General features: G+C 41.7%; 1 protein-coding gene across 1 annotated transcript in view; it reads left to right on the top strand.

Moving 5' to 3' along the window:
* Positions 1 to 14,534, top strand: part of cers3a (ceramide synthase 3a) — an 88,482-nt gene that overhangs the window by 41,849 nt on the left and 32,099 nt on the right. The window contains exon 7 of the mRNA XM_084338248.1: positions 12,801 to 12,893. Coding sequence (XP_084194374.1) covers positions 12,801 to 12,893 — 93 coding nt within the window. The remainder of the gene's footprint in view (positions 1 to 12,800; positions 12,894 to 14,534) is intronic.

The following is a 14,534-nucleotide window of genomic DNA, read 5'->3' as shown; positions in this document are numbered from 1 at the left end:
TTTTTGATTGATTGAATTTGATTGATTGAAATTTTTATTAACAGATTGCAGAATGAGTACAGCTCAATACAATTGTTAAGGGGATGCAGACCAGAGAAAGACTTTCATCTTGTTTACATCAGGGTCCCCCATTTTCAATTCATCATAACAACATAGCAAACTGTCCTACTCATTGCTATGTTTTGCTATCAATAATGATGCAATTTCCCCTCCTGGATAACAAAGTTATCTTATCTTATCCTATCGTATCTTATGTAAATAGAATACAGCCACTGTAGTCAGTCACATACACACTTTGACTTCAACTAGGAACATTTAAAAACAATTAAAGGTCCCATGTCTTATAAATCGCCTTTTCCAGTGTTTAGCATTGTTTTCTAGCAATGTGGGGTTGTATCAATGGGGTTTTGCTGACGTGAATAAGGCACTGATCTGCATATCTCAGCCCCTGGTTGTAGTCACCGCCCACAATCAAAAATTCGCTCAACAACAGAGCGAGTGGAAATACTGACACTTCCTCAAACGGGTTGTCGTGAGAATATTTGAATCACCCAATGTTCCGCTCTGTCTGTGCACTGAGCGACTGCCATCTAGTGTGGACAAGTAACCATCTGCATTTGACAGGTGTAAGAGTGAGACAGGTGTAAGAGTGAGACAGGTTTAAGAGTGTCCTTGTAAGATCCATTTCTTCTGTAAACTGAGCCTCAGCAACGCTCTGAGCAGCTCAAAGTGAGCAGAACTGAGCAACCCGTTAAGCGCGTTTTCCGCTCTCAGCAAAGCTGAGCCACTCAGTTACTTAACACATTGGGCGCCAGAGGTCGCTGTGGGCGTATGGCCGTGTGTGCCAGCGCTGTAATGAACAGGGGTACATGCCGGTGTTTGCAGTGCTAAAACTATATTAAATATTATAGCTATGGATCTAATAATATAGTCGATTGTCATTGAGTTTCTGCCGGTCAACATGCAAAAAACAGATACTTCTTTCATCAATACATTCCCGTTTTATACCGTGGTGAATATGAGTATAGTTTTAGATAGGGATGCACGATAATTATCGGGCCGATAATTATCGGGCCGATATGAGCAATTATGACGTCATCCCGATAAACTCGATAACGTTATTGATAGCTCCGATAACATATAATACATTTTTTGGTTAAAAGAAATCCGGTGTGGGTGGATTTGGATGAAGGGCGCTTGTTTTTTATTATAGCCTCCTCCCGTTTTGCCAGTACTGTGGTAAAACTGATAGCGTGTGGTTTAGGAACAGGGAGTTTTTCACAAATCCAGCGCTCCCTTTCTTGGCTGTGACGTAGTCACGTTACATTCGGAGACAGACAGTCGATCTGCCAATTATGTCCCACGGCTTGCACCCACCTCTTCTTCTTACCACCAATCAGAAGCTCTCGTTAGTTTATTTACCTCCGGATTGTCAGCCATTACTCTACTCGGAGCTAACGTTATCTCCCCGCCAGCCACATTGACAAGTACCAGCGCTTATACATTACTGGCAAATGTCTTGTTGCACTTGTGGCAACGAGCGTTGTCAGCATCGACTTTAGTAAAATAGACCCAGACTTTTGAACATTTTGTTCTGTCCGCCATTATGAGAGCAGAGCTGTCTGTACTCGGTGTGTGTGTGTGTGAGTGAGTGTGTGTGTGTGTGTGGGAGGGGAAGAGAGGAGAGAGCAGGCAGCCCGCTCCCCGCGCAGGCAGAGAGACACAGAGGCAGGAGAGATATAGACAACGGCCAACAAGATTAGTTTGCGACGTTTAAATTCCTCAAAAAAAAACTCCATAATTTCTCGAGTACCGATAGCAGTACCGATGACGTCGGAGCTTATAAATACTAAAAAAAAAAAAAAAAATTTGATAAAAAAATATATATATATATATATATATATATTATATATATATATACAGTTAAAAAAATATTATAATACAATAAATATCGGTTATCGGTATCGGTATCGGCTTGAGGAGCATAAAGTTATCGGTATCGGTGTCAGAAAATCAATATCGTGAATCCCTAGTTTTAGAGTAATTCTGTGTAATCCCAGGAAACGCTGCTAAACAGCGTTTTATTGCATTTCACTAGGAAGCATGTCATTCCTCGCTTGGATCGACAATCAATCTGAAATCAACGCTAGATTATAGGTATTATGTTTCATCATGCATGCATGAAAGGGTGGAGGGGGGTTTATGCTTCGATCGTCACCAACGGCATAATAATAAAGTCATGCTCGGATCAACGCAAGATTGATAACATATAGCACTTACCTTGACTAGGATGTACTGCAAAAAGAAGATCTCGATCGTGTTGCCAAGATAATCCACGAAAATACATGAATCCACGGTGCTTGATTTTCCCCAATCCATGTGTTATGAACGGTGCTACTGCCCGACTAGCAAAACCCGGACTGGATTTGTTAGATCAACTTACAGGCTGAGCCAGAGAGAATTCAAGTATGTGCAATAGTGGCCGCAAGGCGTATTGGACGCTTGCGATCTCAGACCCATTCAGGAGAGCCTGCACAGGCTGCCCGATGAATTATCAATGGAAATACTAATAGCGAATATAAGAAATAACGATCCAGAAACGGGTTAATCAGTGATTGGCACTCAACGGTCGGGCGCCAGAAACGTGTTTATCCGTGAACAGCACTGAAAGTGTTAACGCACACAATAGCTTCAGCATGGGCGCACTGGAACATAATAATAATAATTAATAATAATAATTCATTACATTTATATAGCGCTTTTCTAGACATTCAAAGCGCTCCCCACAATGTAGGGTGGAAATGGCCTCCTTCACCACCACTGGTAGCACCCAACCTTGGGCTACGCAGGCTCAATGGCTGCTATACACTGGCACCAGGCACACTACACAATGGCTGAACGGCTCAGGAGACAGGGATTGATATCAGCCAATTAAGGGGAAGGGATGATTAGGTGATGTCAGATACCTGATTGGGAATTTGATCAGGAACTCCTTACGATAGGTGTCCTGGGTTCTTTAACGACTGAATTCAGTCAGGACCTCGGTTTGGCGTCTCACCCGAAGGACGGCACTCGCAGCTGTACGGTGTCCCTATCACCGTAACAGGGGCATTGTTACTGACTAGTCCAGAGGACAGAGTGCCCCCTGCTGGACAACAACACCACTTTCCGACAACGGCCTTGACCGGGGCTTGAACCAGTGATCTTCCGATCATGAGTCCGGAGCTCTACTCATGTAGCCACGCTGCCGGACATCTGTGCAAATTCCCACAAACGGTTGAATGGGTGTTAGGCTACATTCCACTCCACTTTGAAGTAAATCCTTAAACCCATGACTAACTGAATACAACATGTGTAATCTGTTAATCACAATGAGCTATTTAAGCTTCACACTTGTGGTTATTGAACTCATGTGTGGACCAGTATTAGTTGATGCTCATCAGTGCGCACAGCAAGCATCATGGACACGGATTTAATTGTAGTTGTTTAACTTAACTGGGATAACAAAAGAGTGCGAAATAACTAGACCAGGAAACATGAGGACAGTGACAGAATGCTAAACACGAGTTTAACTAAAAGAGAGCAGGAAATATGAGGACAGTGACAGAATGCTAAAGAGGAGTTTAACTAAAAGAGAGCAGGAAATATGAGGACAGTGACAGAATGATAAAGAGGAGTTTAACTAAAAGAGAGCATGAAATATGAGGACAGTGACAGAATGCTAAATAGGATTTTAACTAAAAGAGAGCAGAAGAACCATATAAGTCTGTTGTAAGTTTTCAGAGGAACAATGTTTTCAAACTTTATTATCTAAAGATGGTAAGTTAAGAGTGTTGTGTTCATTCATAGTTAAAGACAATTGAGTACTTTTTTGTAATATAATAATAATAATAATAATAATAATAATAATAATAATAATAATAATAATAATAATAATAATAATAATAATAATAATAATAATAATAATAATAATAATAATAATAATAATAATAATAATAATAATAATAATAATAATAATAATAATAATAATAATAATAATAATAATAATAATAATAATAATAATAATAATAATAATAATAATAATAATAATAATAATAATAATAATAATAATAATAATAATAATAATAATAATAATAATAATAATAATAATAATAATAATAACAATAATAATAATAATAATACATAATTGACTAATACATTACATGTATACAGTATAGCGCTTTTATGGTGACAGTTAAAGACAGTCAATGTTGAGTACTTTATTATCTAAAGCTGGTAAGTTAAGAGTGTTGTGTTCATTCATAGATAAAGACAGTAGAGGTTGAGTAGTTTATTATCTAAAGATGGCACGCTAGAGTGTTGTGTTCATTCATAGATAAAGACAGTAGAGGTTGAGTAGTTTATTATCTAAATATGGTAAATTAGTGTTGTGTTCATTCATTCATTCACTCATAGTTAAAGACAGTAGAGGTTGAGTACTTTATTATCTAAAGATGGTAAGTTGGTGTTGTGTTCATTCATAATTAGACAGTAGAGGTTGAGTACTTTATTATCTAAAGATGGTAAGTTCGAGTGTTGTGTTCATTCTTAGTTAAAGACAGTCAATGTTGAGTACTTTACTATCTAAAGATGGTAAGTTAGAGTGTTGTGTTAAAGACAGTAGAGGTTGAGTACTTTATTATCTAAATATGGTAAGTTAAGAGTGTTGTGTTCATTCATAGTTAAATCCAGTATGTCCAGAACTCAGCTGCCAGGGTTCTCACTCACACCAAGCCCTGGCAGCACATCACCCCCACCCTCATCCATCTCCACTGGCTTCCAGTCAGGTTCCGCATCACCTTCAAACTCCTGCTCCTCACCTACAAATCCCTCCATGCCCTTGCCCCCCGGTACCTGTCTGATCTCCTCCACCAGTACACTCCATCCCGGAACCTACGATCCTCTGATCTAGGTCTCCTCTCCATCCCTCGCACCAGGTTACAGACTTTTGGGGACAGAGCCTTCAGCGTGGCGTCCCCTGCCCTCTGGAACTCTCTCCCCCCTGAAATCCGCAACGCCCCAACCCTGGACACCTTCAAATCCGCTCTAAAAACACACCTCTTCACCAAGGCTTTCCCCATCAGTTAGTTTTAGATTAAATTAGGTCCATTATCCCCTACTTTCCCTCATCCCCTCTCCCCCCCCCCTATTTTCCTTGCCCTATTTTTTGACCTGATTGTAAAGCGACCTTGGGTCTATGAAAGGCGCTATATAAATTTGATCTATTATTATTATTATTAGTAGAGGTTGAGTACTTTATTATCTAAATATGGTAGTAATAATAATTATAATAATAATAATAATAATAATAATAATATAATAATAATAATAATAATAATAATAATAATAATAATAATAATAATAATAATAATAATAATAATAATAATAATAATAATAATAATAATAATAATAATAATAATAATAATAATAATAATACATAATTTAATAATACATTCAATTTATATTGCACTTTCACGGTGCTCAAAGATGCATTACAGTGTAAACAACAAAAAAAACGAAAACACACATTTACATTTAGTCATTTAGCTGAACGCTTTTATCCAAAGCGACTTACAAGTTCTGTACGACAAGTCAGCAGGAAGGGTACAACTCTTACAGCTGAGTAACAATGTTCATCGAACAGTGCTGAAACTTGGGTGCTGCAGTGTTGAGTGCATAGTAGTAAAGACATATTAGTATAGTAGTAAGAGTACATGATAGTATAAGACAGTAAGAAGGTTAGTTAAAAAAAAATGTATTCTTCATTTCAGATATTGATTGAAGAAGTGTGTTTTTAGTTGACGTGGACAATTGGTCGTGTTTCGGCTATCGTAACTGGTGGACATTTCGTTTCACCATTGTGGAGCGAGGACCGAGAATAGGCGGCTTCTCTTTGATGACACATATATACTGTATACTATATATATATATCACATTCACACTCCCAAGTCATTTAGATTGATTTCACAACTGCAAGTACATGGGCTGTCCAAAAGATTTCAAAGCAGACTTATATGGTTCTTCAGTGCAAGGGTTCAATTAAAGGGCCGTTTCAGCCATTTTTAAGCTGATTTTATTTCTAATAATCACATACTGTTTTGATTGATTGATTGAAAAGTTTATTAACAGATTGCAGAATGGGTACAGTACAGTACAGCTCAATACATACAATTGTTAAGAGGATGCAGACCTGAGAAAGGGGGACACACACTGTACATTGGAATACTGACATACATTTGACATAGAAACTGTACATTGGAGGAGGTTGGGTAGGTGGGGTGGGGTTGGGTGGGGCTGTACATTGGAATACTGACAAAGCCATGCTTGGTCTTTATTGTGCAACTGGGTTAGGACATTTGTAGGGGCCAGTTTTGAATTGCAGTCTCCCGTAGATGTTCTTTGAGAGTGTTTTTGAAGGTGGGTAGTGATTTACATTCCTTTACAGCTGTGGGTAGGGCGTTCCACATTGTTGTGGCATAATTGCGAAACGTGTTTAGTCCCTTGTTTGAGCCGAATCTGGGTTTTACATGATTTGTGGAGCTCCCTCTGGTGTTGTGATCGTGGTATTCACTGACCTTTGGGAAGTATTTTGACATGTACATGGGTACCTTGGTCGTGTAGTGTATCTTGTAGACCAGGCCCATTGCAAGTTGCTGTACTCTGTCGTCTACTCTAAGCCATCCTAGGTTGGCAAAGTGTGCAGGGGTGAGGTGGGTTCTAGGAGTCAGGTCAAGCAGTAGTCTGACTAGTTTGTTTTGAGATGTTTGTAATTTGGTTTTTAGTGCCTTTGAGGTGCTTTGGTACCATGAGGTGCAAGCATAGTCGTTGTACCCTTGAATGAGTGCTCCTGCCAGAGTCTTCAGGGTATTCTTGTTTACCAGGGAGGAGATCCGGTACAAGAATCGAGTTCGTTGATTGACTTTTTTTATTACATTGGATGCCATTTTGTCACAGGAAAGATTAGCCTCTAGGATGGAACCCAGGTAGGTAATTTCATCTTTCCTTGTGACAATATTGTCACCCACTGTAACTGAGAAGCCGTCTGTTTTGCTGAGTTTGTTATTTGAACCGAAGAGAATGGACTCTGTTTTGCTCCTGTAAGCTGATTTAAGCCATTTTTAAGCTAGTTTTATTTCTAATAATCACATATCCTCCCCGCAGTTTTTTTCCATATTATCACAGTCTGAATGTTTAAGAACATATTTACTGTAACAGCTAACAGTTATAATATCTCTAAATAGTAAAAACATTTGTTTAGAAAAGGCAGTTTGTGACACCTAGTACCTGACTGCAAGGTGTTAAAAAATGCAGCCAAACTTTAGATTTAGGATTTTCTCAGTTTTTCTCTGCTCTGAGACTTGAGGTTTAACTAGATTCAAATAAGCACATCTTCTTCAAATATTCAAACTCCTAGGCTCGCTCACATATTAAAAAATATGTTCGAGCAGGCGGCTGAGTGGCGCAGTGGGCAATGCGCTCGCCACTAACGCAGGAGATTCTGGTATCGAGTCCAGCTCTCGGCGTTGCTACCGACTTGGCCGGCCGTCATACTAACACAATTGGCAGTGTTAGAGGGTGGGAAAGCCGGTGGGTGGGGATTGGACGTTGTGGACAGCGACTCCTACAGGTCGGTTGGGTGACGCCGGTACGGCGGAAACAGGAAGTATCGGGGGCAGCGCGAGCCTCCCACGCGTTACTCCTCGCCACAGAGTTCGAGCTGCTGCGGTGAAAAGATGCGACAGGCTGCCTCCTCGTGTACCGGAGGGGACACGTGATGCAAGGCTTATATCCTCACTACAGCCGACCAGTGGGAGGCATAGTCTAGCAACGTTCAAGACAGGGGAGGGGAGAATTGGAAATACGAAATTGGGATGGGAAAAAAGTAGAAAATAAGGAGAAAAAGTGGATAAAAACTAAATATATATATGTTGGAGCCAGCAGGACAAACTGCTCCCAAGTCTCCTCTGGTTTTAAATTTTTTATAAAAAAGATTTTTTTTTTATTTGGACGATTGTAACAATGCATGTCAAGGGTAAAACACAATAAAGTCAGAGACTTGTTTCCATTGTGGTCCTTGGTCTCGAGGCACAAACATGACACACAGTATCACAAAGAACAGACATAGGTACAACAACGTGGAAATCATCTTAGGAACTAAACAATTTGCATAAATAAATAAAATAAATATAGCTACCCGATATAAAATACAATAGCTATACTGTAACATTTTCTAAACGCCAGATGGTAAATGGCTGCATTTATATAGCAGCTTTTATCCAAAGCGCTTTACAATTTGTTCCTCACATTTTACCCACTCACTCACACATTCACACACTGACGGCGGAGGCGACCATTTTTATTTTATTTATCCTTTATTTATCCAGGAATGTCCCATTGAGATACAAGATCTCTTCTTCCAGGGAGTCCTGACCAACACGGCACACAACACGTTTCAACATAAAACGGGGCATTAAACAAAAAACATATCATTCAAATATAAATACAGAAGGTAATTTGTGCAGTGGCAAGGAGCATAATCACATCAACAATAGCATCAGGTAAAACAGTTACATGTTTCGTGAAGGGCTAATCATGCGAGGTGCCAACCTGCTCATCAGGAGCACCTAGGGGTTAAGTGTCTTGCTCAAGGACACTTCGACACGCTGCCCAGGAGGAGCGGGAATCAAAACCGGGAACCTCTGGATTACCAGACGACTGCTTTACCTCCCACTCACTGTCGCCCCCCATGTTGTTTACCTTTTTCTTAAAATGATAGCGACTGCTGATGCTCTTAAAGGTGAAGGGAAGTCTGTTCCAGTTCAAAGCTCCACTGGTTGAGCTGGACAGTGAGGGAGACTGATGGGTCTAAGGAGACTGATGGGTCTAAGGAGACTGATAGGTCTAAGGAGACTGATGGGTCTAAGGAGACTGATGGGTCTAAGGAGACTGATAGGTCTAAGGAGACTGATAGGTCTAAGGAGACTGATGGGTCTAAGGAGACTGATGGGTCTAAGGAGACTGATGGGTCTAAGGAGACTGATAGGGCTAAGGCAGGGGTCTCAAACTCAATTTACCTGGGGGCCGCTGGAGGTAGAGTCTGGGTGAGGCTGGGCCGCATCAAATATTCCACACAAAAAGGGTTTCAAGTATTTTTATTTATTTTTATGGAAATGTATGGTTGAAACATGCAAACGTTCAAACGCACACACACTAATAAGCATTGGAGGCTTTTAACCAGGGCCGGACTGGGGAAATCATTCAGGCCAGGAAATATAGTGCGAAATATAGCCCCAGTCAGGCCACTTTTTAAGCGGGGGGTTACAAAGACTTAATTTCCTGCATTCTGGTGCAGGGATTGTTTTATTTGTACCCTTTAAATACCAGTGTTTGTGATGACATGACTAAAAAAGAATTAAAAAATTGGGAAATATTTTATTTTTAATTTTTTTTGGAAATCATCTGGGGGGCCGCAAAATATCATCCAGCAGGCCGCAATTGGCCCGTGGGCCGCGAGTTTGAGACCCCTGGTCTAAGGAGTGTTGAAACACTGGGTGTGCGCAGAACATCCTCGGCGCTGAAGTTATTATATGTTTCTATAAATAAGCAGACATGCGTGTGCTTCCAGAGGTGGAGTGACGGTACGTCATATTGTGAGAGAGACCAGGCTAGTTCATAATTACATAACTGCCCCCTGGCTCCTATCTGTTGGATCGCAATCCATGGAGATCATAACTCCTTTTGTCTGAAATATGTTAAACCGAATGAATGAAAATAACACATTTTGATAGGTGTAGCTTATATTACCCCATGTGGATAACATCAAGTGTGTTGGACACGGAAATAATTTCCATTCATTCATATTTTGGACGACCCACAGTATGATATAATTATCATATAATGATACTATGGGCGTGCAGGTGGCGCCGATTATAATATAATTATCCTATAATGATGCTATGGGCTACAGGTGGCCCAGATCATTACTGCTGGATCTCCACAGTTTGTCCTTGGTTGAAGTTTGTATGAAGGAGCTACAATGTGGACTTTCCTCAGCTATTACTAAATTGTCAATATTGTCAATACTGTAATAAATAATAAATTGCCAATACTGCACCTTGACGCACACTGTCAATATCCTGCACCTTGACGCACACTGTCAATACTGCACCTTGACGCACACTGTTAATACTGCACCTTGACGCACATTGTTAATACTGCACCTTGACGCACACTGTCAATACTGCACCTTGACGCACACTGTCAATACTGCACCTTGACGCACACTGTCAATACTGCACCTTGACGCACACTGTTAACACTGCACCTTGACGCACACTGTCAATACTGCACCTTGACGCACACTGTTAATACTGCACCTTGACGCACACTGTCAATACTGCACCTTGACGCACACTGTCAATACTGCACCTTGACGCACACTGTCAATACTGCACCTTGACGCACATTGTCAATACTGCACCTTGACGCACACTGTCAATACTGCACCTTGACGCACACTGTCAATACTGCACCTTGACGCACACTGTTAATATGCTGCACCTTGACGCACACTGTTAATATGCTGCACCTTGACGCACACTGTTAATACTGCACCTTGACGCACACTGTCAATACTGCACCTTGACGCACACTGTCAATACTGCACCTTGACGCACACTGTTAATACTGCACCTTGACGCACACTGTCAATACTGCACCTTGACGCACACTGTTAATACTGCACCTTGACGCACACTGTCAACACTGCACCTTGACGCACACTGTTAATACGCTGTAAGGATGCCTTCTAGCCACCACCCTCCTGTCTCTGTAACATCATACCACTGCCCTAGCGTCTCAATAGTGTCAGCATGGACCATACTGTAAATGGTAAATGTATATCTCTCTTTTATCCAAAGCACTTTACATTTACATTTTTGTTCCTCACATTTGGCCATACAAGGTGCCAGCCTGCAATTACCGGTAGGTGTCTTGCTCAAGGACACTTCGACACACAGCCCGGGGAGGAGCGGGAATCGAACCGGGAACCTTTCCGATCACCAGACGACCACTCTACCTCCTGAGCCACTGCCACTGTACATATTCCATACATAGTCAAGCATATGCGCTTGCGGCAAAACTCACGGAAATCCGCCCCTATATGGTTTTCACCCAGCAGCAGCGATACCACAAAACAACCATATGTTTTTAGGGGCTTGGGGCTGAACTGAGATATGCTGGTACGTGAAGCCAGCCACACAGTGCAGAGAGAGCTGGGGCTGAACTGAGATATGCTGGTACGTGTGAAGCCAGCCACACAGTGCAGAGAGAGATGGGGCTGAACTGAGATGGGGCTGAACTGAGATATGCTGGTACGTGAAGCCAGCCACACAGTGCAGAGAGAGCTGGGGCTGAACTGAGATGGGGCTGAACTGAGATATGCTGGTACGTGAAGCCAGCCACACGGTGCAGAGAGAGCTGGGGCTGAACTGAGATGGGCTGGTACGTGAAGCCAGCCACACGGTGCAGAGAGAGATGGGGCTGAACTGAGATGGACTGGTACGTGAAGCCAGCCACACGGTGCAGAGAGAGATGGGGCTGAACTGAGATATGCTGGTACGTGAAGCCAGCCACACGGTGCAGAGAGAGATGGGGCTGAACTGAGATGGGCTGGTACGTGAAGCCAGCCACACAGTGCAGAGAGAGATGGGGCTGAACTGAGATATGCTGGTACGTGAAGCCAGCCACACAGTGCAGAGAGAGCTGGGGCTGAACTGAGATGGGCTGGTACGTGAAGCCAGCCACACAGTGCAGAGAGAGCTGGGGCTGAACTGAGATATGCTGGTACGTGAAGCCAGCCACACAGTGCAGAGAGAGATGGGGCTGAACTAAGATATGCTGGTACGTGAAGCCAGCCACACAGTGCAGAGAGAGCTGGGGCTGAACTGAGATATGCTGGTACGTGAAGCCAGCCACACAGTGCAGAGAGAGCTGGGGCTGAACTGAGATATGCTGGTACGTGAAGCCAGCCACACGGTGCAGAGAGAGCTGGGGCTGAACTGAGATATGCTGGTGGTACGTGAAGCCAGCCACACAGTGCAGAGAGAGATGGGGCTGAACTGAGATATGCTGGTACGTGAAGCCAGCCACACGGTGCAGAGAGAGATGGGGCTGAACTGAGATATGCTTGTGGTACGTGAAGCCAGCCACACAGTGCAGAGAGAGCTGGGGCTGAACTGAGATATGCTGGTACGTGAAGCCAGCCACACAGTGCAGAGAGAGAGCTGGGTGGAGTTTCTTCCTTCAGGCCAGAAGACAAAGAGACACGGTCTGCCGAGACGTGGTTTTGTTTACTGTCCTCTTTGCAGGGCTGAGATTCACTGTTGCTTCATGTTACACCTCATCCCTCTCTCTCTCTCTCTCTCCTCTCTCTCTCTCTCTCCTCTCTCTCTCTCTCTCTCTCTCTCTTTCTCTCTTTCTCTCTCTTTTTTTCTGTCTGTCTCTTACTTCCTGAATCTCACCCTGTCTCCTGTTTTTTATTAAAACAAATTATTTAGCATTCTCATAATGACCATAATGATTAATGATCTCTCTCCCTCTCCCCCCTCTCTCTCCCCCCCCTCTCTCTCCCTCCCTCTCGTCTCCCCCCCCCCCCCCCCCCCCCCCCTCTCTCTCTCTCTCTCTCTCTCTCTCTCTCTCTCTCTCTCTCTCTCTCTCTCTCTCTCTCTCTCTCTCTCTCTCTCTCTCTCTCCTCTCTCCAGTCCATGCTGGGTTCCCAGTACTGGTACTATATTTTGGAGATGGGTTTCTACGGATCTCTACTCTTCAGCGTTACGTTTGATGTGAAGAGGAAGGTAGGTGTCAGGTGTCCGAGTCCCTCTGCTCTCCCGCTTCTCAATCTCTTCCTGTTTCACTTCATTACACCTCTGACACCGTGTCGTACCCTGGAATGGAAAGGGGTGCAAACTAAAAAATAAATAAAGTCTGAATTTCAATATTCAAAATTCATCAGAATAAAAAATAACTAAATGGGTAAAAGTAATTTGACTACCAAACTACCAGTCAAATGTAAAAGATGATTGACAGGTGACCTGAAAACATCACCGGTTTGTGTCCCTCTTTCATGCTTTTGGAAAAATGTGGCAGCAGTGCAAGTCAATAATAATAATAATAATAATAATAATAATAATAATAATAATAATAATAATAATAATAATAATAATAATAATAATAATAATAATAATAATAATAATAATAATAATAATAATAATAAACTTTATTTATAGCACCATTCAATACAGATTGAAGCTCAAAGTGCTTTACACAAAAAACTAAACACAAGGATACAAATTTAAGAAAATTATTATAAACACTCGTAAAATGAGGATGGAAATGATAAGACATTAAAATGATAAAAAGGGTAATAAAACAATTAGATAAGATAGTAAAAATAGCAGAATAAGACGAAAAGTAAGACAATAACACAAGACAATAAGAAATTACAAATAAAATAATAGAGACTGAAAGACTGAAAAAGGAAATAGTTAAAATAATAAAATAGCTAATTTAGACAGCAAACAATGAGAACAAATTAACACTTTCTCTGCCAAGGACGCCTAAACTCGTCATTCCCCGCCATGCTAATTCTGCCAATGACGCCGTAACACGTCATTGAGATCAATATTTCAAAAATCTGTGATCGCAATCATATTTATCCCCCGGAGACTTGAGATCTACTGTTGATCCCCTCTCAACTCTCCAACGGTTCAAGAGCGCCATCTGGTGGCCGATCGGCGGATCGCCCAAACCGGAAACCGGAAACGGAAGCTGGTGCTCATTCCAATTCGGTCCGATCACTCGCTAATAGTCCCGGGACTCGAGCTAGACACAATGAATAGCAATCCGTTACCAATAACTCGATAAACAACATGATTTGGACATATATACTATTATACAACCTGGAGATGGATCGCATATTTCAACATCCCATAATAGGAATATTTTTGCTCCGCGCTCATCGCCCAACGCTACGAGGAAGCTACGGTGAGTTTCAGCGTTTCTTTTTAACGTGTTCGATACAAACTGCTCTAATGATCATATCACCCACACTAGATTAATCATCTAACGTTGGCCACGGAATTATAAACGACCCCCCCCCCCCCCCCATCCGGTCAACATCAGATGATAAGTAGTAACTTCTAGAAGCACGTCCATTTGAAATGTTTTATCTCGCGCCGATCGCTATCAAACTGTATACAATCATCAATATAATGCATTTAGGGCTATAAATCACGTTCTGCAGAAAGCTGCAGAAAACGATAAAAACATACTTATACTTTAGACCGTATTTTAGTATGAATATGTGAATGAAAAAGTATAACGTTGCTACACCCTGAACAATAGATACTTGATCTTGAATGGGCCATAGTAATGTCAATTTAGCAATACAATTTAAAAAGTTATAGCCCTGCAAAGAAGGGGAACTTCTCCATAGA

The sequence above is a fragment of the Notolepis coatsorum genome (assembly GCF_963971535.1).
Source record: "Notolepis coatsorum genome assembly, chromosome: 2".
NCBI classification, from domain to species: domain Eukaryota; kingdom Metazoa; phylum Chordata; class Actinopteri; order Aulopiformes; family Paralepididae; genus Notolepis; species Notolepis coatsorum.
Note: the sequence above shows the minus strand (reverse complement) of the source record. Positions and strands in the feature narration are given on the sequence as shown.